Source organism: Salmo salar, chromosome 13, assembly GCF_965601325.2.
Source record: "Salmo salar chromosome 13, fSalSal1, whole genome shotgun sequence".
NCBI lineage: Eukaryota > Metazoa > Chordata > Actinopteri > Salmoniformes > Salmonidae > Salmo > Salmo salar.
In genome coordinates, this window is record NC_138303.1 from 32,039,086 (window position 1) to 32,064,548 (window position 25,463).

The window sequence follows — 25,463 nt, forward strand, 5'->3', positions numbered from 1 at the left end:
GATATTAAAATACTGGGTAGCTAGCTACACCGAAAGTGTAAGCAACCTATGACAGCGGGAGATTCATTCTCTAGCGTTAAGGGTAACGCGTTGGCTAGATAGCTAGCAAGCTAACGTGTTAGCCAGTTTAGTTGAATTGTCTTTCGAATCGTTTCCGAGGCTAGTAATGACACCGTAGCTAGCTAACGTCAGCTAGGAAACTAGTCAACGTTAGTAGCTAGCACTTGCCATTGTCTTGTGTCCCAGTTTAAATACGGTAACGTTATCGTTACCTAGCCAACTGGTTGCTTGATGTTTTATGTTGTATGCTAGCCAATTACTGTACCAGCGTTAAATATATATGGCTAGCTAGCTCAGCTATTAGTTGTCTAGCTTTGAGAACATCAACAGACCACATCGAGACTTCTGGGAATCAGCTGACAGCTGCAGGCAGCTAAGGAGACCAGTGATGGATCAACTCAAAGTCAAGGACAGAATATTGGAAAACATTTCTTTGTCTGTCAAGAAGGTAAGACTGATATTAAGTGTCGTATGAACACATTCATCATGCTAGCATGATTAGCTAACTAACTTATTTGAAGACAGTAAACATGAGTAATACCCTAAGTTACGTAGTAGGCGTAAAAATAAACGCATGCTAGGATAAGTAGGCCTGGTTCATGAAAGAAAAACAGTTGATGAATATAAGGTCCTTGAAGCTTGTTTAGTTAGCTAACAAATATGGATTAAGTATATCAACATGGGTGTTTTGTTTACTGGCTAACGTCACTAGTATTGTATTGGTTAGTCGAGACATTCAATGGCTGGTGAAAACAAAGCACAGCACCACTAACTCTGCTGCTGCCTGACTGCGCATATCGATACTGTCATGTAATAAACTGTTGCTTCTAAAATTCTTTGTCATGGTCGATTCAGCAACCCTTAGGTAGCTAGCTAGGTCTATTTGAAGGACAACATATTGTTGCTAATTTTCTAAACACATTTCAATATACTTAAGATAAACATGAGTACTGTGAAAACATTGACATTCAGTATTTGACTTCTGGGTGTCTTCATAAATTAGGCTGAACCCTGTTTGAATGTTGACATTCATCCTTTGCATAAACCTGTGCAGTGTGGTAACATTGAGTCCCATCCTTCCAAAGTATTTGCACTGTGCCAGACGGCCACTGCTTTATAGGCCTTGCCTGATATGATATTCAAATCATCTCCTCCCTATATTTGGTTCATTCCTGTCCCCAGTATGTCTTGTGGTCACATTACCATCAGGGGACTGGAATTTATTACATTTCTACATTCCTGTATATTCAGTCAGTGCTGTTTCTGGTCTTTTCTGAGGTGACAAACAAATGTCTGATTTAAGTTAGTCATGGTAATACCGTTTAGGGGATCAGATATACTGTAGCATTTAACCAATTTCAGGCTCCATACTCCCATCAAAGCCTATACTGTCAGCTGTCAATATTTGATGCATGTGGTACTCTGCTCAGGGTCTCATGACTGGGGAAGAAATCACCATATTTCTCGTTTGGCTGTGGGCCTACTCACATCACTTCCACCTGTTTTGTGCCCTGACTGCAGTTGCAGAGTTACTTTGCTGCCTGTGAGGATGAAACTCCAGCCATCCGGAATCACGACAGGGTCCTACAGCGGCTGTGTGAGCACCTCGACCATGCTCTGCTCTATGGGTAAGAAGACAGAGAGAGACAAATCTTCTCAGTACATCCTAACTCTGACATTGTCTGTGATTGTACATTTTGAACTATGTTCTTCAACTCTCCTGTTTTGTGCATTGCAGGCTGCAGGATATATCCTCAGGTTATTGGGTCCTGGTTCTACACTTCACCCGCAGGGAAGCGGTCCAGCAGATAGACGAGCTCCAGCACATAGCAACCAACCTTGGGCGAAGTAAGAACACAACAATTTTCACCACATCTTACGCACACATTCACATCAGTCTTGTGGGCAACTTAAGAGACAAACATTTCATAGCAGTAAACACTAATACACACATGCATGCCATTACTGTTAGTAAATTCATTCTCTTCCATTTACTGTCATAATGTGAATGACATTGTTAGTGGTTTGGCAAATGTAAGTTCCTCTTGTGTCACATGCCAGAAATGTAGCACAAGACTGCTGTTATTTGAGGTCAGGATTACAGTAATTACCACTGTGGTTTGCACATATTTGTTTCTCTTTTTACAGAGAGGTTTCTTTGTAGGCCTACTTGTTTGACTTATTTGCAAGTTCAGGCAGGAAAGAAAGAATAGAGGGTGCTTGTAAAAATTATCTATTTATGCCCATGTCCCTCGTACTGAGCAATTCTTTTTCTGTTTTTCTGTGCAGGTCGTGCCTGGTTATACCTAGCACTGAGTGAGAGCTCCTTAGAAAGCTACCTCCGTCTCTTCCAAGAGAACCAAGGATTGCTGCAGAAGTATTACTTCAAGTGAGTCTTCTGACCTAAAGAGCATCATATTATGCCTTTTGACTAATGCGTGTAGCTAGTCTCCTTATTTTAAATACACCATTTGCTTTGAATCTCTCCCCCAGAAATGCATTGGTATGCAGCCATGATCACCTCACGCTCTTCCTCACGTTGGTGTCGGGACTGGAGTTCATTCGTTTTGATCTGGAGTTGGTCAGTATTAGACAGTTGTTTGAAACCATTAGAATTCACATCAATACCCCTAATTTACAAAAGTCCAACAGTTCAATGTTCAGGCTTTATTGTAACAAAAGAAGGTACAACTAGGCTTAACCAAATAATGTAAACAGAGTACATGGTTGGTGTGTAAAACCAATAAATAATTCAGTCAAAAAAGAGACATGTATAATGTAATATCAACAACACTCTCAAACCTCCATTGTTTTGTTTTCTGGGTGTTAGGATGTCCCCTACTTGGACGTGGCCCCCTACATGCCGGAGTACTACAAGCCTCAGAACCTTCTGGACTTTGAGGAGCGTCTCCCAAGCTCGGACAGCCTGTCTCTGCACTCTTTCACCTCCACCAACCTGGAATGGGATGACAGCGCCATCGCCCCGTCCAGCGAAGGTCAGGGCCTCCACCTTTCTTTTTCTTTCTTGCTTTCTCTTTCTCCACCTCGGTTTCAGTCTCCACCCACTCTCCGTCTTATGCGGTGCATTAGCCTAATTCATAGGCCGGTGTGTCAAGTAATGGGGTGTTGATGCTGAAGTTGGATCGATCAGGTAAACCCATTGTGGCTCATGGGTTATTACGTAGAAATAATAGTCTAGTGCTCACATTGAAGTGATTTTCATTGAGCACCAAACACAGTATGGTGTGAATGTTTTCATACAGTATCTCTCATCACTTTCCACAAACCATTGAGTCTTCATTTTTTTATTGTAGTTTTCTGTCTGCCTTGCCATACCTGTGTCTGTTATCAACATGTGTATCATATTTCTCTCATATGTCATGTTTTCAGTTTGTGCCATTGTCTCTTCTCTCTCGGGCCTTCCTGTTCTAATGTTGAGTCTTATCCCTCCTTTTTTAGATTATGATTTCGGTGACATCTTCCCCGTGTTGCAGCCAAGTGCAGACTGGGAAGGTGGGACATGGTTACCCCTCCCCTATCCTCTCTCTGTCTCCGTCCTCACCTCTCCTGCCACCCCCTTCCCCGTCTCACAGCATCATGCATGTCCTCCATCCCACTGTATGTGCTGAATGCATGCTGGTCCTCCGGTGTGTGTGTGTGTGTGTGTGTGTGTGTGTGTGTGTGTGTGTGTGTGTGTGTGTGTGTGTGTGTGTGTGTGTGTGTGTGTGTGTGTGTGTGTGTGTGTGTGTGTGTGTGTGTGTGTGTGTGTGTGTGTGTGTGTGTGTGTGTGTGTGTGTGTGTGTGTGTGTGTGTGGCCAGTGGTTTAATTGAAGTATCTTAATTGCAATATCAATACTGATAAAGAACAAGCAGCTAGCTAATGCTAAGAGGGAATGGTAGAGAAAGGAATCAAAGGGCTTTTGATTAATGTACTGCTAGTTTCTTGGGAAGTAGGCCAAATGGATTGGTAATGCTTTTACACTTGTCTTTGAAGACACCACTGAATCAAGCATCACTCCTCAATATCATTACATTTGTAGAGTACGACAGGATGAATTGCATAATGATGCCTAGATGTAAACATTTTATTTATATATATATATATATATATATATATATATATATATATTACACTGCTCAAAAAAATAAAGGGAACACTAACACATCCTAGATCTGAATGAATGAAATAATCTTATTAAATACTTTTTACTTTACATAGTTGAATGTGCTGACAACAAAATCACACAAAAATAATCAATGGAAATCCAATTTATCAACCCATGGAGGTCTGGATTTGGAGTCACACTCAAAATTAAAGTGGAAAACCACACTACAGGCTGATCCAACTTTGATGTAATGTCCTTAAAATCAAGTCAAAATGAGGCTCAGTAGTGTGTGTGGCCTCCACGTGCCTGTATGACCTCCCTACAACGCCTGGGCATGCTCCTGATGAGGTGGCGGATGGTCTCCTGAGGGATCTCCTTCCAGACCTGGACTAAAGCATCCGCCAACTCCTGGACAGTCTGTGGTGCAAGACATGCGAGACATGATGTGCTCAATTGGATTGGGGTCTGGGGAACGGGCGGGCCAGTCCATAGCATCAATGCCTTCCTCTTGCAGGAACTGCTGACACACTCCAGCCACATGAGGTCTAGCATTGTCTTGCATTAGGAGGAACCCAGGGCCAACCGCACCAGCATATGGTCTCACAAGGGGTCTGAGGATCTCATCTCGGTACCTAATGGCAGTCAGGCTACCTCTGGCGAGCACATGGAGGGCTGTGCGGCCCCCCAAAGAAATGCCACCCCACACCATGACTGACCCACCGCCAAACCGGTCATGCTGGAGGATGTTGCAGGCAGCAGAACGTTCTCCACGGCTTCTCCAGACTCTGTCACATCTGTCACATGTGCTCAGTGTGAACCTGCTTTCATCTGTGAGGAGCACAGGGCGCCAGTGGCGAATTTGCCAATCTTGGTGTTCTCTGGCAAATGCCAAACGTCCTGCACGGTGTTGGGCTGTAAGCACAACCCCCACCTGTGGACGTCGGGCCCTCACACCACCCTCATGGAGTCTGTTTCTGACCGTTTGAGCAGACACATGCACATTTGTGGCCTGCTGGAGGTCATTTTGCAGGGCTCTGGCAGTGCTCCTCCTGCTCCTCCTTGCACAAAGGCGGAGGTAGCGGTCCTGCTGCTGGGTTGTTGCCCTCCTACGGCCTCCTCCACGGTCTCCTGATGTACTAGCCTGTCTCCTGGTAGCGCCTCCATGCGCTGGACACTACACTGACAGACACAGCAAACCTTCTTGCCACAGCTCGCATTGATGTGCCATCCTGGATGAGCTGCACTACCTGAGCCACTTGTGTGGGTTGTAGACTCCGTCTCATACCACTAGAGTGAAAGCACCGCCAGCATTGAAAAGTGACCAAAACATCAGCCAGGAAGCATAGGAACTGAGAAGTGGTCTGTGGTTACCACCTGCAGAACCACTCCTTTATTGGGGGTGTCTTGCTAATTGCCTATAATTTCCCACCTGTTGTCTATTCCATTTGCACAACAGCATGTGAAATTTATTGTCAATCAGTGTTGCTTCCTAAGTGGACAGTTTGATTTCACAGAAGTGTGATTGACTTGGAGTTACATTGTGTTGTTTAAGTGTTCCCTTTATTTTTTTGAGCAGTATATAATTTTAAGGGGATTTTGTGCTCACCTTTATGCAATAAATTATGATGTGGCACTATTGTCAACATTTAATACGATTTATGGCCAGGTAAGTTATTTTCTAAGCAGAAATTTCTATGCACTGGTGAATTGTTAGATGTTGTCAATCATGTTTTAATGAACCACGCAACATGTTTGTCTTTGAAGATGTGATCCTAAAGCTAACGCAGCATTGATGTGGAATATTACTAATGAGAGCTGCATTGCCTGATGCAAATGCTACTCACTCTGTCTGGTGTCTACTGGCATATATGTGGAATGGTCTCTCTTTCTCTCTGTGGAAACATTGGAATGCATGTATTTGGTCTAGGTTCAACCCAGCCTTTATAGCTTTTGTCACCAACTGAAGCGTGTAGCACTGCATTCATTCACTTGACATAGGTTAACTAGTTTAATTTAAGTATTATTTCTCAAAGCAAGTCCTAGTATGTTGCATTGATTGACTTCAACAACATCAATTAGGCACCTAATTTGAACAGATAATGAAACATCCTAAATCAATTTAATAAACACTTGTGCCCTTATGTATACTTTATGAACTATATTGTACAGTAAGCTATGGTAGGATGGTTAAGCCAAGGCTTTTGCCACTTGACAAGCTTATGTCTGTCTTCCTGCCTGTGTGTCCTTCTCACGCTTGTGTGTCCTTCTCACCCCTGTCCCAGCCAAAGCACCAGTATCTATTCTCATTCATTTAAACCCAGAGTGTGTTCAGTAGCCTGTGGCATACTGTATGTGTGACTGTTCTGCTATTCATTTGACTGTCTGTGTGTCCCTCCACAGAGGGTGACCTCACCGACCCAGTCAGCTGTCCTCGCTCAAACGCCTCAGACCCTCAGACGGTCTTCAGTGATTCTGTGATTCTCCGGGCAGCCGCTGCCGTCATCACAGTGAGGGGAACGCCACCGCCCCGCAGCCCCACCTTTAGACACAACCCCTTCAATGAGTACTCGGACACCAACACCTCGGCCGATGTTACACCCGTCCACACAGCCAGCTGCCACCACGACACCAGGGACGACATGGAGAGCACCAGCAACGAGCTAGAGGTTATCAGGTACAGCACACACCCCTAACATTAGCCTCTGTGGCTAAAACTACATGGGAATTAGCCTAGTTAGGTGGTTATCAATTTGTTACCCATACTTTTCTCAGCCTCAACACAGAGCTTGGAGTTGTTGAATCCAATTGGCACATTATCACTTAACTTTAGCTTACAGACATCGAGATTATCAGATCAACAAAGCCCTCAGACACCCGACAAGGCCCAAATCCCCGTCATTCGCATGAAGAATACACGGAAATATCAGCGACTTAGGTCGGGTTTCCTTGTGAGGATCCGACGGCGAGTTGATAATCTGCCTCTAACATCAGTCCTATTAAATGGATGAGCTCCAATCAAGACTATCCTACCAACGGGACATTAAAAACGGTAATAACTTATGTTTCACCTAGTCGTGGCTGAACGACGACATAGATAACATACATCTAGCTGTGTTTTTGGTGAATCGGCAAGATGGAACAGCTGCCTCCGGTAAGACAAGGGGTTGTGGTCAGTGTCTATTTGTAAATAACAGCTGGTGCACGAAGTACCAAGTACTTAATATTAAAGAAGTCTCAAGGTTTTGCTCGCCTGAGGTAGAGTACGTCATGATAAGCTGTAGACCACACTATTTACCAAGTGTTTTCATCTATATTTTTCGTAGCTGTCTATTTACCACCATAAACCGTTGCTGGCACTAAGACCACACTCAACAAGCTGTATAAGGCCATAAGCAAACAAGAAAATGCTAATCCAGAGGTGGCGCTCCTAGTGGCCAGGGACTTTAATGCAGGGAAACTAAAATCAGTTTTACCTAATTTCTACCAGCATGTTACATGTGCAACCAGAGGAAGAAAAAAAAAACTCTAGACCACCTTTACTCCACACACAGAGACGCGTACAAAGCTCGTCCTCCATTTAGCAAATCTGACCATAATTCTATCCTCCTGATACCTATTTACAAGCAAAAACTAAAACAAGAAGTACCAGTGACTTGCTCAATACAGAAGTGGTCAAATGATGCAGATGCTAAGCTACAGGACTGGTTTGCTAGCACAGACTGGAATATGTTCTGGGGTTCTTCCGATGGCATTGAGGAGTACACCACATCAGTCACTGGCTTCATCAATAAGTGCATCGCACGTACATACCCCAACCAGAAGCCATGGATTACAGGCACCATATGCACTGAGCTAAAGGGTAGAGCTGCCACTTTCAAGGAGCAGGACTTTAACTCAGGCGCTTATAAGAAATCCCACTATGCCCTCCGACGAACCATCAAACAGGCAAAGCATCAATACAGGACAAAGACTGAATCGTACTACACCGGCTCCCTCGCTCGTCGGATGTGGCAGGGCTTGCAAACTATCACGGACCACAAAGGGAAGCACAGCCGCGAGCTGCCCAGTGACATGAGCCTACCATATGAGCTAAATTACTTCTACGCTAGCTTTGAGGCAAGCAAAACTGAAGCATGCATGAGAGCATCAGCTGTTCCGGACAACAGTGTGATCACGCTCTCCGTAGCCAATGTGAGTAAGACCTTTAAACAGGTCAACATTCACAAGGCCGCAGGGCAAGACATATTTCCAGGACGTGTTCTACAAGCATGCACTGACCAACTGGCAACTGTCTTCACTGACATTTTCAACCTGTCCCTGACCGAGTCTGTATTACCAACATGTTTCAAGCAGACCACCATAGTCCCTGTTTCCAAGAACACCAAGGTAACCTACTTAAATGACTATCGACCCGTAGCACTCACGTCTGTAGCCATGAAGTGCTTTGAAAGGATGGTCATGGCTCACATCAACACCATTATCCCAGAAATCCTAGACCCACTCCAATTTGCATACCTCCCCAACAGATCCACAGATGATGTCATCTCTATTGCACTCCACACTGCCCTTTCCCACCTGGACAAAAGGAACACCTATGTGAGAATGCTATTTATTGATTGACTACAGCTCAGCGCTCAACACCATAGTGCCCTCAAAGCTCATCACTAAGCAAAGGACCCTGGGACTAAACACCTCCCTCTGCAACTGCATCCTGGACTTCCTAACGGGCCACCCCCAGGTGATAAGGGTAGGTAACAACACGCTGATCCTCAATGCAGAGGCCCATCAGGGGTGCTTGCTCAGTGTCGTCCTGTACTCCCTGTTCACCCATGATCGCATTGCCAAGCACGACTCCCAACACCATCGCTGACATAACAGTGGTAGGCCTGATCACCGACAACGATGAGACAGCCTATAGGGAGGTCATAGACCTGGCAGTGTGGAGCCAGGATAACAACCTCTCCCTCAACGTGATCAATACAAGGGAGATGATTGTGGACTACAGGAAAAGGAGAACTGAGCACGCCCCCATTCTCAGCGACAGGGCTGTAGTGGAGCAGGTTGAGAGCTTCAAGTTCCTTGGTGTCCACATCACCAATGAACTATCATGGTCCAAACACACCAAGACAGTCGTGAAGAGGGCACGACAACGCCTATTCCTCCTCAGGAGACTGAAAGATGTGGCATGGGTCTTCAGATCCTTAAAAGTTCTACAGCTGCACCATCGAGAGCATCCTGACTGGTTGCATCACTGCCTGGTATAGCAACTGCTCAGCCTCTGACCGGAAGGCACTGCAGAGGGTAATGCATACGCACAGTGCATCATTCGGGCCAAGCTTCCTGTCATCCAGGACCTCTATACCAGGCGGTGTCAGAGGAAGGCCCTAAAAATTGCCAAAGACTCCAGCCACCCTAGTCATAGACTGTTCTGTCAGGTACCGCATGGCAAGCGGTACCAGAGCGCCAAGTCTAGGTCCAAAAGGCTTCTACCTCTAAGCCATAAGACTCCTAAACAGCTAATCAAATGGAAATCCGGGCTATTTGCATTGTTGTTGTCCCCCCCATTTGTATGCTGCTGCTACTTTCTGTTTATTAGCTATGCATAGTCACTTTACCTACATATTACCTCGAACAACCTGTGCCCCCGCACATTGACTCTGTACCGGTACCCCCTGTATATAGCCTCGTTACTGTTGCTGTTTAATTATTTTTTATTTTTCCATTTTCTTTTTACTTCAGTTTATTTTAGTATATACTTTCTTAACACTTATTTTTCTTAACTGCATTGTTGGTTAAGGGCTTGTAAGTAAGCATTTCACTTAGGGATGCACGATATATCGTTGAGCATATCGGAAGATATTAGCTAAAAATGGCAACCTCAGCATCGACCCGATATCTAGTTTAACGCCGATGTACAAAACCGATGTCAAAGCTGACGTGTATACCTATACAACGTAGGTAGATGACGTAATGACGCCATGAAAAGCACAGCGCTACACAGAACAAAAGCAGAAAAATACTAAGCACACACTTCCAACAACTAAACAAGTTCAAGTCGAGCAGTCATTTGAAAGAGTAAGAACATTTCTGCAAGACAACTCAAAGGTGAAATCCATTAACGCCAAGATAATGGAATTCATTGCCCTTGACAATCAACCGTTCTCTGTCGTGGATGATGTTGGCTTTCGTCGACTGGTCGAGCACCGGTACAGACTACCAAGTAGGTGCTATTTTTCAGATGTTGCCCTACCGGAGTTCTACAGTATTGTTGAAACGCATCCATGAGCTACTTGCTATGGGCGTCCCTGCTATTATCTTCACGACTGACATTTGGACCAACGATGTCAGCCCCATGAGCATGCTGAGTCTGACAGCACAGTGGGTCGACGAGGATTTCGTACTGAGAAAAGCCGTATTGCATGCTTAAGAATGTGCTGGTTCTCATACCGCTGCTGCCATTTCAATGGCATTTGAGAGCATGTTTGAAACTTGGAAACATGAACATATATAGTGAGGGGAAAAAAGTATTTGATCCCCTGCTGATTTTGTACGTTTGCCCACTGACAAAGAAATGATCGGTCTATAATTTTAATGGTAGGTTTATTTGAACAGTGAGAGACAGAATAACAACAAAAAAATCCAGAAAACCGCTTGTCAAAAATTGTATAAAATGATTTGCATTTTAATGAGGGAAATAAGTATTTGACCCCTCTGCAAAACATGACTTAGTACTTGGTGGCAAAACCCTTGTTGGCAATCACAGAGGTCAGACGTTTCTTGTAGTTGGCCACCAGGTTTGCACACATCTTAGGAGGGATTTTGTCCCACTCCTCTTTGCAGATCTTCCCCAAGTCATTAAGGTTTCGAGGCTGACGTTTGGCAACTTGAACCTTCAGCACCCTCCACAGATTTTCTATGGGATTAAGTTCTGGAGACTGGCTAGGCCACTCCAGGACCTTAATGTGCTTCTTCTTGAGCCACTCCTTTGTTGCCTTGGCCGTGTGTTTTGGGTCATTGTCATGCTGGAATACCCATCCACGACCCATTTTCAATGTCCTGGCTGAGGGAAGGAGGTTCTCACCCAAGATTTGACGGTACATGGCCCCGTCCATCGTCCCTTTGATGCGGTGAAGTTGTCCTGTCCCCTTAGCAGAAAAACACCCCCAAAGCATAATGTTTCCACCTCCATGTTTGACGGTGGAGATGGTGTTCTTGGGGTCATAGGCAGCATTCCTCCTCCAAACACAGCGAGTTGAGTTGATGCCAAAGAGCTCCATTTTGGTCTCATCTGACCACAACACTTTCACCAGTTGTCCTCTGAGTCATTCAGATGTTCATTGGCAAACTTCAGACGGCATGTATTTGTGCTTTCTTGAGCAGGGGGACCTTGCGGGCGCTGCAGAATTTCAGTCCTTCACGGCGTAGTGTGTTACCAATTGTTTTCTTGGTGACTATGGTCCCAGCTGCCTTGATCATTGACAAGATCCTCCCGTGTAGTTCTGGGCTGATTCCTCACCGTTCTCATGATCATTGCAACTCCACGAGGTGAGATCTTGCATGGAGCCCCAGGCCGAGGGAGATTGACAGTTCTTTTGTGTTTCTTCCATTTGCGAATAATCACACCAACTGTTGTCACCTTCTCACCAAGCTGCTTGGCGATGGTCTTGTAGCCCATTCCAGCCTTGTGTAGGTCTTGTCCCTGACATCCTTGGAGAGCTCTTTAGTCTTGGCCATGGTGGAGAGTTTGGAATCTGATTGATTGATTGCTTCTGTGGACAAGTGTCTTTTATACAGGTAACAAACTGAGATTAGGAGCACTCCCTTTAAGAGTGTGCTCCTAATCTCAGCTCGTTACCTGTATAAAAGACACCTGGGAGCCAGAAATGTTTCTGATTGAGAGGGGGTCAAATACTTATTTCCCTCATTAAAATGCAAATCAATTTATCAACATTTTTGACATGCATTTTTCTGGATATTTTTGTTGTTATTCTGTCTCTCACTGTTCAAATAACCCTACCATTAAAATTATAGACTGATCATTTCTTTGTCAGTGGGCAAACGTACAAAATCAGCATGGGATCCAATTTTTTCCCTCACTGTACTCCTAGCGCCAACAACTGACTGGAGAAATAAGCTGATCAACTACGTCTGCAGCAGACGTGATACCCTCTGTCATGGCATTGAAACTCCTGCTCAACAAAACTGCCGACACCAACCGTGGGGTTAACTTACAAAAGTACTCGAGGCTGTGAACAAGCGATTCGGTGGCATTCTCTCTGAGCCTCTACTGTGTCGCCACCATGCTTGGATCTAGGTACAAGGACAGCTACTTTGATGCAGACAAGAAACAGGGTTTACGTGAAATGTTACATACACAGCTGGACACGATGTAAACGGGGGACATACGTCAATGCCAACAAAATACGTTTTTGGTGTGTGTGTGTGAGACCTTTTATTTAACTAGGCAAGTCAGTTAAGAACAAATTCTTATTTACAATGACGGCCTACCCTGGCCAAACCCGGACGATGCTGGGCCAATTGTCCACCGCCCTACGTGACTCCCAACCACGGCCGGATGTGATACAGCCTGGATTCGAACCAGGGACTGTAGTGACCGCTTTTTGCCCTGAGATGCAGTGCCTTAGACCGCTGTGTGTGTAAGATAACTTTTTTACTGTACTAGAGTGCTTAAAAGGCCGCAAAAATGTTTCATATCTGTTATTGGTATCGGTTTTCTTTTGGCAAGGAAAATATCAGTATCGGCCAAAAATGTCATATCGGTGCATCCCAAATTTCACTGTTAGGTCTACACCTGTTGTATTCGGCGCATGTGACAAATATTTGATTTATTAGCACACACATACAGGTCAGCAAGCCTTGTAGCTCTATGGCTTGGGAAATGTGATTAATTTATCCAATGGGCCCAGGAAGAGTACACATGAACTACTCATTATGACGTGGTTGTTTCTTTTTCCACCAGGATGGCCAGACGAAGGAAGCCATCCAAGAAGCGCTGTAGCGTGAAAAGCTCCACGGTGAGCGGTGACCAGAACACAGTGGCCTTCGAGCAGGCGGAGGCAGACGAGAGAGCCCCGGCTGGATGTGAGGGACCAGAAGGAGACACCTGGAGCCCCTCTGTGGGGTTGCTGCAGGGCTCAGGGGCCGAGACGGTGAGGAGGAGGAGGAGGAGCAGCAGGAGGGGGGAGGAGGAGGAGTCAGAGGGCCTCCTGCGGCTGCCGGAGATGACCGACACCTCAATGGACAGCGTTGGCCAGCCCCTACGTGACGTCATGGACCGGCTCAACGGTGCTCTGGATGGGGGTAAGACCTGGGGGCGACCAGCTGGAGAGGAAGAGGAGGGGGAGAAAACCCAGCAGAGTTCCCTCCCCAGAAGGCCCTCCTCCGCCAGCCTTGAAGCCAACCCGCAGCCCTTTCGAGGGAATTCGATGGGTGAGCCGCCTGACCCGGAAGCCAGGGTCCCCCCCCTGCTGCGCCCTGCTCTGGCCCCGAGTCCCAACTTCCTGCAGGCCCCCCCGGCTCCTGCAGACTTTTACTGCTTTACCCCCAACTGTCCAGACGCTGCTGCCCTGCGTAGTGGCCACCATGACACTGCAGGGCATGGCCAGTCGCAGGCTAGTCTTGGTGGCCATGAAGTTGAGGCAGAGGCACCGCCAGGACAGGACCCCTCCCTAGAGGAGGAAGAGAGTGATGAGGAGGAAAAGGATGAGGCAGTAATGGTTGAGAATGGATTGGCTGCTGGAGAAACTGAAGAGGAGATGGAAGAGGACAGGTTCAGTCCAACGGAAAACTCTCATCCTGCAGAATTCAAGTGAGTTGAGGGTTACGTAACACATTTTTAGGTGAACCATGAATGAAACCTTTTTTTAATGGTGCAATATGTCGAATTTAGCTCACCTAATTTCTGGTTTCTAAAATGTTTTAATGTCCGCCTGATTTCAGTTTGTGACATAACAAGCAATGTATAGTAAAGAGAATCATTGTACCATCGAAACTACTTAGAAAAACATTTTTAATAACCAAAAATATTGTTTATAATATTGCTGTATGAAGTTGAAATGACATCCAGCCCCTAAAACTAGTGAATACCTCATGCTCTGCATTGGCTCGGGAATTGAACCCTGGTCAACTGCTTGGAAGGCAGCTATGCTCACCACTAGCAGCTCATTAGCCACATGGAGACATCGATTCATATCCTGACTGTCATTTTTGTGGAAAGCGAAAATTCTTTGACCAAACAGATCGTTGCTATAGGTGTATGATTATGCCTTAGGGTGCGAGAGGTCCCTGGTTAAAAATAATTGATCATTTTAATCAGTACCGGTTACCTTCAGATTAGTCCCGTGACACTTGTGGGGAACGTATGGCAAAACGGAGAACATTGTGACAAGTGGGGTCACATTAGTTTGTAGCCTAAAGATTTTTGGATTCTACAAACAGAAGTTGGCACATAGACAGTTCGGACTTCAGACGAGTACCCTCACTCGTGAGGGTCTCCCCTTTCCAGAGAGTGGTCATACGATTGTGTAGGTCAAACGGTTCGGAAGCTACAGATGTTTTTGTGAGAAGACCGATTATAGGTATGTCTCATGGTTTGACAAACACCGCTCTAGCTCCACCACCTTTCACTGCAGATGCGGAGGTGTAACATAAGCAGTTATGGAGGATTGAGACGGATACGATGCGTCTCAATCTCTCTAATTGAAAACTGATTGATTTTAATGGGTATTTGTTTACATTCATTTACTTTGATTCACGTACTGATGCTTAAATTGACTCAAAAGAAATTAGTTTCATTCTTTTTGAAGTCTTAAGCCTTTTGAGCAAAATGAAAGTAAAATGAAACTTACGGACGGGAAGCAATCGTAATGAAAGATGTATAATTCACATTTTTATCTGAAATCAGTCAGGTCGTACACCAAATTACACAATGGACCTTTAAGCCAATTTTTTTGGCAATTCTTTAGCCACAGTGGTGTGCTGATTCTGTGTGGCCGTTTCAGGGTGGACAACAATCACCTGCTGCTGCTCATGATCCACGTCTTCAGAGAGAACGAGGAGCAGCTCTTCAAGGTAGGCCTCTGTTTCACTGTGGTATATTATGTTGGGTGGGGGGGGGGGGGGGGTGTGTGTGTAAAGGCCATACAGTGTTATCATTTGAGCTTGTGCTCTGGATTTAAACACTCCCTTTCATGGATTTAACAATAGTGGAATTTCCCTCCAGCCAATGCTTCCCTCCAATACAAAGCATTTAAATCCTTGAATGGGAGTGTGAAACTGCACACTAGGAGAAGCATGGAGAATCGGGACGCTGCCACAGCCTCACAACCATGTCCATTCTAAATACATATCTGGGAAAAAATTATTCAAATATATTGGTGAATAAACAAGTGATATTAGTATGCTTTGCAGTGTATATTTTAAATTGAACCTTTATTTAACTAGGCTAGTCAGTTAAGAACAAATTCTTATTTACAATGACGGCCAAACCCTAACCCGGATGACGCTGGGCCAATTGTGCGCCACCCTATGGGACTCCAAATCATGGCCGGTTGTGATACAGCCTGGAATCGAACCAGGGTCTGTAGTGACGCCTCTAGCACTGAGATGCAGTGCCTTAGACTGCTGCGCCACTCGGGAGCGGTGCAGTCCTGAGTGTTTAGTTCTGTCTGTTCCCAGATGGTGAGGATGAGCACAGGTCACATGGAGGGGGACTTGCAGCCTCTCTACCTGCTGCTGACTGACTGTTACATCTACCTGCTGAGGAAAGGTGAGGGTTTACTGCTCATCACGCTCTCAGATACTCTCTTTTTTACTGTTTCTATCTATCTCTCTCTCTCTCTCTGTGTCTCTGTCTTTGTGTGATGGTCATTACATTTATTTTTAATGGCTGCCTTTGACTTTGCTTGTCATGCTTGTCATGCTCTATCCTATCTATCTACAGTACATTTGGAAAGTATTCAGACCACTTTACTTTTCCACATTTTGTTACATTACAGCCTTATTCTAAAATGTATTAAATACATTTTTTTTCTCATCAATCTACACAATACCCCATAATGACATAGAAAAAACAGTTCTTTATCAAATTTGCAGAATGTATTTAAAAAAAGTAACAAATACCTTATTTACATAAGTATTCAGACCCTTTGCTATGAGACTCAAAATTGAGCTCAGGTGCACCCTGTTTCCATTCTACAACTTGATTGGAGTCCACCTGTGGTAAATTTAATTGATTGGACATGATTTGGAAAGGCGCACCTGTCTATTTAATTTCCCAAAAACAAAGCCATGAGGTCAAAGGAATTGTCCGTAGAGCTCCAAGACAGGATTGTGTCGAGGGACAGATCTGGGGAAGGGTACCAAAAAATGTCTGCAGCATTGAAGGTCCCTATGAACACTGTGACCTCCATCATTCTTAAGTTAAAGAAGTTTGGAAACACCAAGACACTGACTAGAGCTGGCTGCCCAGCCATACTGACCAATCGGGGAGAAAGACCTTGTTCAGGGAGGTGACCAAGAACCCGATGGTCACTCTGACAGAGCTCCAGAGTTCCTCTGTGGAGATGGGAGAACCTTCCAGAAGGACAACCATCTGCAGCACTCCACCAGTCAGGCCTTTATGGTAGAGTGGCCAGATGGAAGCCACTCCTCAGTAAAAGGCACATGACAGCCCACTTGGAGTTTGCCAAAAGGCACCTAAAAGACTCTCAGACCATGAGAAACAAGATTCTCTGGTCTGATGAAACCAAGATTAAACTCTTTGGCCTGAATGCCAAGCGTCACATCTGAAGGAAACCTGGCATCATCCCTAGGGTGATGCATTGTACGGCAGCATCATGCTGTGGGGATGTTTTTCAGCGGCAGGGACTGGGAGACTAGTCAGTGTCGAGGGAAAGATGAACAGAGCAAATACAGAGAGATCCTTGATGAAAACCTGTTCCAGAGCGCTCAGGACCTCAGACTGGGGCAAAGGTTCACCTTCCAACAAGACAACGACCCTAAGCACACAGCCAAGACAACACAGGAGTGGCTTCAGGACAAGTGTCTCTTATTGTCCTTGAGTGGCCCAGCCAGAGCCCAGACTTGAACCTGATCTAACATCTCTGGAGAGACCTGAAAATGGCTGTGCAGCGATGCTCCCCATAAAACCTGACAGAGCTTTGAGAGGATCTACAGAGATGGGAGAAACTCCCCAAATACAGGTGTGCCAAGCTTGTAGCGTCATACCCAAGAACACTCAATGCTATAATTGCTGCCAAAGGTGCTTCAACAAAGTACTGCGTACTTTCCAAATGCACTGTAGATAGATAGGATAGAGCGTGACAAGCAAAGTCAAAAGGCAGCCAGCCATTAAATATTTTGCTCTGACTTGTGTAAATGTGATATTTCAGTTGTTTTTGCTTTGTCATTATAGGGTATTGTAATCAATTTTAAAATTAGGCTGTAACACAACAAGATGTGGAAAAAGTCAGGGGGTCTGAATACTTTCCGAATGCACTGTAGCTGTCTGTCTGTTCATCCCACACTCAAACGCTCACTCTCTCTTGCTCTTTCAGGTGCAGCGGAAAAGCCCTATACAGTAGAGGATGCCATCTCATACAATGAGTTGGACTTTGTCTCTGTAAGTTGTCTATACTGCTGGGATATGTTGTCTAGTGTCAGGATTGTCTGTGACTGGTTTCTTGTAATGTTGAATGGCTGCAAAGACACAATAGTTTTTCTTCAAGTTTTATCTTTAGGGTTGTCTTGGTCAATGTTTAGCTTCAGGGTCACAGTGTCACAACGTTCCTGAGGTCAGATGGTTCATGATGAGTTTACAAGGTTCACGTTGTCCCAGTCATTGTTTATGGGAATTACAACATGGCCGGCAATCATGCAACCAATTTGAAAACCTTTGACTCTGTGACTTTCTGTCATTCAACTATCTGTCATTCAAATGTTCACATGCAAATTGTAGTAGATCTTTTATAGGCATATGTGCAGCGGTAGCAATTTACCAAAAGTAAAATTACAATGCTTATTTTATGGACTAGACTCTTGTAATGAGTTTGATTTTCCAAATAGGGTTGATGCCACCATATAATGTTAGGCTATCAAGTCCTTTGGACTGTATGAGGGAAGTGCATGAAAGAAGCCTTGAAGGGATACTTTGAGATTTTGGCTATGAGGCCCTTTTATTTACTTCCCCAGAGTCCGATGAACTGACTCTGGGGAAGTGACCGGAAGTCTATGGGTATAAAAAATGAAAAGATGGCTTTTATATTGCACATTGCTGCAACAAGACCTCCACCTAAAAAGCTGATAGACAGAAGAGGGGAAAACGACAAGAAGGAAGAGTTACTGTCAATGTCCAGTCCACTAAGTTGTGCTGTGTTATTGTCTATGTCCGTCTCTCAGGTGGGCTTGGACCAGCAGACATTCCTGCTGGTGTGCACCAACAGAAGACGGCAGTTCCTCCTTGACACGGCCGACTCATCGCTTACTGTGTGAGTGCCTCCTGTCCTCTGCTCTCCCTCCTTCTCCCTGGCGGCATCTCCATAGTCTAAAGTGGCTTCCTCTCCCCATCTCCTTTCCTCCATCTGTGCTAATTCTAAAGGACTGGACTGTGGAAAGCAACTTCCTAGTTGGCATGCTCTCACTTATGTTTCCATATCAGTATGAGTGAAGGAGAAGAGAAGCAGAATAAGTCACTCTTTATCCCTCCCTCTCTCTTTGAACCCACCATCCTCTTTTTTTTTCTCTCTCTCTTCCCCAGCTGTTTTTTGGCAGCCCTGACGTCGGCCATGATAAAGGGGTGCAGGGAGCCCCCCTACCCCTCTGTGCTGACCGACGCCACCATGGAGAAACTGGCCCTCACCAAGTTTGTCTCCCAGGAGTCCCACTGTGAGGTGAGGACCACCAATTTTTGCTGTCTCACCTAGCTGGGCCTGCACACATCCATAATTTCTAAAATATATAAATAAAGACATTTCATTTTTAAAGAATGCCTGTATACTGATTTTATGCTCTCATGAAGTGAAGTCTTATTTTGATTGGAATCACATTACAATACACACTTAACTCTCATCAATTATGGATCTTATGGAGTGGTTATAGGCATAGCTATGACTAGCCACAGACATCACCAACTCAACACATGTACAACAATGTGTAATAGACAAGGGATACAATTGTGTAATGACGCGTTGTGTCTGTGTAGGTATCTCAAGTGATCATCCGCCTGTATTCTTTGGTCCACTGGGAGGACCCCATGGATGTGACTCTGGCCACCCAGACAGCCCTGGTGGGCACTGGGGACTCGTCCAGCACTAAAGAGGGCCCCCTACTCTACAGAGCATGCACCACCTACCTGGGCAAGGAGCTGTGGAAGAGCTGTTACCTCGTACTGAGGTATGTATTGGCAGCCATAGGCTTTTAGAGGAGCAATATGCTGAAATCACTCTGCCATTGCCTGGTTGCTAAAGTTCTAAACTGATTGCCTAATTTCTGTTTATGTGATTAAACAAGCAGTGTAGAGAACCATTGTAACGTCTAAAACTCTGTGTAATATATTTTCAATAACCAAAAATATTGTATCTTTAGCTGTTTTGAAGCTGGTGTAGAAAACCGAAAGTAAAAAAAAAAAGACGCAAAAACAAAAGTTAAGGACTGTAAGCATAAAAATAACGCCCATAAAACAGATCTATCGCATATAAGACTTTCAATAAGAATGACGGATCTATAATTCACATTTCTGTGTGAATTTGGTTGGTTTGCCCACAAAGCTACATATTGCACCTTTAATATAACCCTTATAATAAGACATCGTACTTACTTATAACAAGTAATAAAGCGTTATACCTGGATGCGTTTACCAGGAAGTGTTACTGATATATCTGCCTTCTATTACGTTTGTTATAGAATGTTATGTGTAACTTTACTTGAACAGGTTGAAGCACAGCTACAGTACCCATATAACATGTTACACATTCCTGTTCTTATTTTAATGTAGCTGCAATATTCAATGTACTAATATAATTATACATTTGCACATCTCATTGTGCTCAAAGCAAGATTATAAACTGGGTTGTTCAAGCCCTGGATGCTGATTGGCTGAAAGCCTTGGTATATGAGGCCATATACCACGGGTATGAAGCAAAACTACTTATTTACTGTTCTAATTACATTGGTAACCTTTTTAAAATGGCAATAAGGCACCTCGGGTTTGGGGGGCTAATGGCTTAGCCGTAGTATATTGTCCATATACCACACCCCCTTGAGCCTTATTGCTTAAATATATTTCAGTATGTGTTCCTCTTGTCCTTGTTCAGCAAAGGGGTTCTCTACCAGTATACAGAGAAGACTGATGGGACACCACTGATGTCCATCACTATGGGGTAAGGCATGCATGCTGTGTTACTGCAACATGTGTGTTGTCTGTTTATGATGGGATAATTTCCACAAGTGAATGGATCTGTGACTAGAGCTTTTATGGATAAAGTTGTTTGGACAAATGCACTTGGTTCAAACATAGGTGATTGCATTTATTTTGCTGAATTTTCCAAAGTCATAATTTTACGAAATACCAATAGGTCGGTATCTATCGCTATGAAAATATATATTTTTGTAAATAGTAGGCTATGATTGACTTTTCCTATTTTCATTGTTGTTTGACCATCTTCTGTGTGCTCTCTCCCACCCTTCCTCGCTCTTCATCGCTCTCTCAGGGGTGAGTACTGCGGAGGTTGCCGGCGCTCCAACAGCACAGAGCAGCCTCATGCCTTCCAGGTGATCCTCACAGAGCGGCCTCCTCTGGAGCTGAGCGCCGACAATGAGGGAGACATGGCCGACTGGATGCTGGTGCTCTGCCAGTCCGTCTCCAAAGGGGTGAGGGTGAGGGCATACACACATGCACACACGCTGCACTCTGACACAGATACACACTGCACCGTGAGAATAATGAGAGTGAGCATGGCCAACCGTGCAGATTTTGCCATGCTATTGCCATGAGGGGAAGAAAACCCTACTAGATTAAAAACATATTTTTGCATGAACTGTCCCACACCATGTCATTCCCTATCTCCCTACATTGAGTTCAGTTCCTCCAGGTTCAATCAAAGATTCACTGCAGAAAATTGATCTTTCTCTGATTTTTAAATCAGAAATATGTTTGTTTTCATTTAGGTCAGGGGTTTTTCTGCATATAATTTTTAAATTATTATTTTATTTATTTTTTTGTATCGTCTATGTCCAAACTTTTTTTTAATATTGTTTTTATATAAACATTTCCGGGATAGAAAAAGGTTTTCAGTGTAACCTTAAAACCTCTTACATCTAGATGTTCCGCTAGCGGAACACCGCTCCAATATCCAATGATGGGGCGTGGCGTGAATTACAAACTCCTCAAAAATCCAAAAACTTCCATTTTTAAAACATATGACTATTTTACACCATTTTAAAGACAAGACTCTCCTTTATCTAACCACATTGTCCGATTTCAAAAAGGGTTTACAACAAAAGCAAAACATTAGATTATGTCAGCAGAGTACCCAGCCAGAAATAATCAGACACCCATTTTTCAAGCTAGCATATAATGTCACAAAAACCAAAACCACAGCTAAATGCAGCACTAACCTTTGATGATCTTCATCAGATGACACTCCTAGGACATTATGTTATACAATACATGCATGTTTTGTTCAATCAAGTTCATATTTATATCAAAAACAGCTTTTTACATTAGCATGTGACGTTCAGAACTAGCATACCCACCGAACACTTCCGGTGAATTTACTAAATTACTCACGATAAACGTTCACAAAAAACATAACAATTATTTTAAGAATTATAGATACAGAACTCCTTTATGCAATCGCTATGTCAGATTTTAAAATAGCTTTTCTGTGAAAGCACATTTTGCAATATTCTGAGCAGATAGCCCGGCCAGCATGGCTAGCTATTTTGACACCCACCAAGTTTGGCACTCACCAAACTCAGATTTACTATAAGAAAAATTGGATTACCTTTGCTGTTCTTCGTCAGAATGCACTCCCAGGACTTCTACTTTACACCCAATGTTGTTTTGGTTCCAAATAATCCATAGTTATATCCAAATAGCGGCGTTTTGTTCTTGCGTTCAAGACACTATCCGAAGGGTGACGCGCCGGCGCGTATCGTGACAAAAAAATTCAAAATATTCCATTACCGTACTTCGAAGCATGTCAAACATTTTCTCGTAAAATAGCGATAATATTCCGACCGGGAGACGTTGTTTTTCGTTCAAAGACTGAACATGTAAAATGGACTCTTCACGTGCACGCCCGTGTCATTGTTCTCAGATCGACCACTATCCAAATCCCCTACTGTTTTTCGCCCAGGGACTGCCAGAGTCATCATTCCCCGTTCTGGCGCCTTCTGAGAGCCTATGGGAGCCTTAGAAAATGTCACGTTACAGCAGAGATCCTCTGTTTTCGATAAAGAGGCTATAGAAGGCCAAGAAATGGTCAGAGAGGGCACTTCCTGTATAGAATCTTCTCAGGTTTTGGCCTGCCATATGAGTTCTGTTATACTCACAGACACCATTCAAACAGTTTTAGAAACTTTAGGGTGTTTTCTATCCAAATCAAACAATTATATGCATATTCTAGTTTCTGGGCAGGAGTAATAACCAGATTAAATCGGGTACGTTGTTTATCCGGCCGTGAAAATACTGCCCCCTATCCTAAACAGGTTAAACGATTTAAACCAGATATAAAGTATGTTGAAATCATAATGGACCTAATATACTTTTTCAAAAAGATCTTTGAGAACGAACAATATTTTTGTCATGGCAAGGGCCCCCATTGATTTTGTTATGTTTGAGTCACTCGGATAGCATAAGCCATGGCAAAATGTGTAGAATTGCAGGAAATTAGCTTTAAAATAGCACATTTTCTCTCGGCCCCATGGAAAGATCTGTAGAATTGCAGGAAACTTGCTTTAAAAGCTACATTTTACAGCCAAGAGGAGGGCGTCTAAAACCGCGTCATTGGCCACGACCCTGCCACGCCCACCACCTAAGCCAGATTTTGGTCCAGAAAAAAACCTGTCGTTTTAACAGTAGCTCTGAACTACATAGGCTAAGTATATCTGTGTTTTTATCCATTAAACCTCCCTTCTGTCTTCAGGTGATCCCCCAGGGCGTGGCCCCCACACCGTGTATTCCTTGTTGCCTGGTGGTGACGGACAGGAAGCTGCTGACATGCCACCAGGACTGCCAGACTAGCTTCTTCCGCTCGCTGGGCGGAGCTGATCTATCTGACGTCACTGCTGTCAGCCTGGAGGATGACAAAGAGTACTGTGTTGTTGTGAGTCACCTCACGCCTGCCTTGTCCTCACTTGCCTGTGCCCTCTAGTCTTTTCTCTTTGTGTCTCAATTAAAATTGAATTTGTTCTATTGAACATGCCACCACTATAAAAGCATTTTAATTATATGAAGAATCTTGTAGATCAGTGGTTCCCAAACTTTGTTTGTAGTCCCGTACCCCTTCAAACATTCAACCTCCAGCTGTCTACCCCCTCTAGCACCAGGGTCAGCGCACTTTCAAATGTTGTTTTTTGCCATAATTGTAAGCCTGCAACACACACACTATTCGATACATTTATTAAACATAAGAAGGAGTGTGAGTTTTTGTCACAACCCGGCTCGTGGGAAGTCACCAAGAGCTCTCTGGGCACAAATAATAATAATCAATAATTTTGCTCTTTATTTAACCATCTTACATATAAAACCTTATTTGTTAATCGAAAATTGTGAATAACTCACCACAGGTTAATGAGAAGGGTGTGCTTGAAAGGATGCTCATAACTTTGCAATGTTGGGTTGTATTGGAAAGTCTGTCTTAAATAATTTTCCACACAGTCTGTGCCTGTATTTAGTTCTCATGCTAGTGAGGGCCGAGAATCCACTCTCGCATACAGTTGAAGTCGGAAGTTTACATACACCTTAGCCAAATACATTTAAACTCCGTTTTTCATAATTCCTGACATTTAATCCTAGTAAAAATTCCCTGTCTTAGCTCAGTTAGGATCACCACTTTATTTTAATAATGTGAAATGTCAGAATAATAGTAGAGAGAATGATTTATTTCAGCTTTCATTTCTTTCATCACATTCCCAGTGGGTCAGAAGTTTACATACACTCAATTAGTATTTGGTAGCATTGCCTTTGAATTGTTTAACTGAACACTCTCTTATGCTCTACTCTCTCTCTGTATCTCTCTTGCCATAATTATTATTATCTCTGTGTATAGGAGTTTGCAGTGGACAGGGCTCAGTTCCTGCCTCCCTGGGTGTTGTACTTCAGCGGATGTGAGGAGAGAGACCGCCTGCTGGGGGCGCTAGAGAGTGCCTGGAGAGACATTTTCCAGGTAAGGGAGAGAAGGATCGAAGAGGAAGGGTTTTGAGACAGGCAAGGATCACAGTAAAAAAGGATCAGCTCAATAACATGATTTCCCTATGTCTCTATCCCTCTTTTGCTCTTTGTCTCTCGCACTTTCTTTTTAACCCTCTTTTCATGTGATCCAGGTGTGTCTGCCTCGTAGGAGGGTGTCAGAGTCGTCGGTGCAGAAGCGTTGTGGCGAGGCCTTGGCTCTGATGAGGAGCGCCTGGCAGAGAAGTGACAGTCTGGCCCGGGGACGTGCCCAGAGAGAGCCCTGGTGCTGACAGACAGACAGGTGGATGGACAGATAGGACAAAAGGCTTTCACTAATTCTCCTATCTATTCCTACTCTACACATCAGGGCCGTAGTCAGTTGCATTCAAATGTTATCAATTCTGCAAGTGTATAGAAAATGTACCATTACTTTCTATGTGGATTTGTTCAATTGTCAAATTTAATTTCAACTGGGTGACTGAATTTGAATGGAATTCACACCAAACCTGTTACATATAATTATGACAACAGCCATATAGATAGAGGGAAACACACTCTCCGTTGTGCGTACATTATGAAGAGTATACGGTAAGTTAAGCATATGTGGACGTGTCTTCATGGGATGTTGCGAGACAGACAGCAGTTTGAATCTCCGTTCACACTCCTGGCCTTGCACAAATATGTATGTAGGGCAGTGACAGTCATGGCATTTTGGATGACGGTTATTGGTCAGGCAAATGACTGCGGTCACTGTTATAATCGTTTGAGTAGCAAAATGTTTTTTATATATTTTAAAAAAAATTCAAAAAATTCTCCTCTCCTTCGCTCCTGACTGCATGTGCTGTTGCTGCAGAGGGGGGGGGGGGGGGGGGGGTCATTGCCTA

The 25,463-nt window shown here is 44.1% G+C and overlaps 1 protein-coding gene across 4 annotated transcripts; it reads left to right on the forward strand.

Annotated features, from left to right (window-relative positions):
- Nucleotides 1-25,426, forward strand: plekhm2 (pleckstrin homology and RUN domain containing M2). Of its 4 annotated transcripts, none has more exons than XM_014135369.3 (20): nucleotides 1-508; nucleotides 1,582-1,688; nucleotides 1,799-1,908; nucleotides 2,350-2,449; nucleotides 2,554-2,641; nucleotides 2,891-3,056; nucleotides 3,520-3,573; nucleotides 6,567-6,840; nucleotides 13,147-13,995; nucleotides 15,188-15,257; nucleotides 15,864-15,954; nucleotides 17,744-17,808; nucleotides 18,585-18,673; nucleotides 18,943-19,075; nucleotides 19,387-19,577; nucleotides 20,498-20,563; nucleotides 20,894-21,059; nucleotides 23,333-23,512; nucleotides 24,458-24,574; nucleotides 24,732-25,426. In XM_014135369.3, exons 1-20 carry the CDS (start codon nucleotides 449-451, stop codon nucleotides 24,867-24,869), a joined length of 3,114 nt encoding a protein of 1,037 aa, XP_013990844.2. In that variant the 5' UTR covers nucleotides 1-448; the 3' UTR covers nucleotides 24,870-25,426. The 4 variants fall into 4 exon arrangements, with proteins under 4 accessions (XP_013990844.2, XP_013990845.2, XP_013990846.2 ...); XM_014135370.3 differs by having other exon boundaries at nucleotides 20,894-21,053; XM_014135371.3 differs by lacking the exon at nucleotides 3,520-3,573.
- Nucleotides 25,427-25,463: the final 37 nt, after the last annotated feature.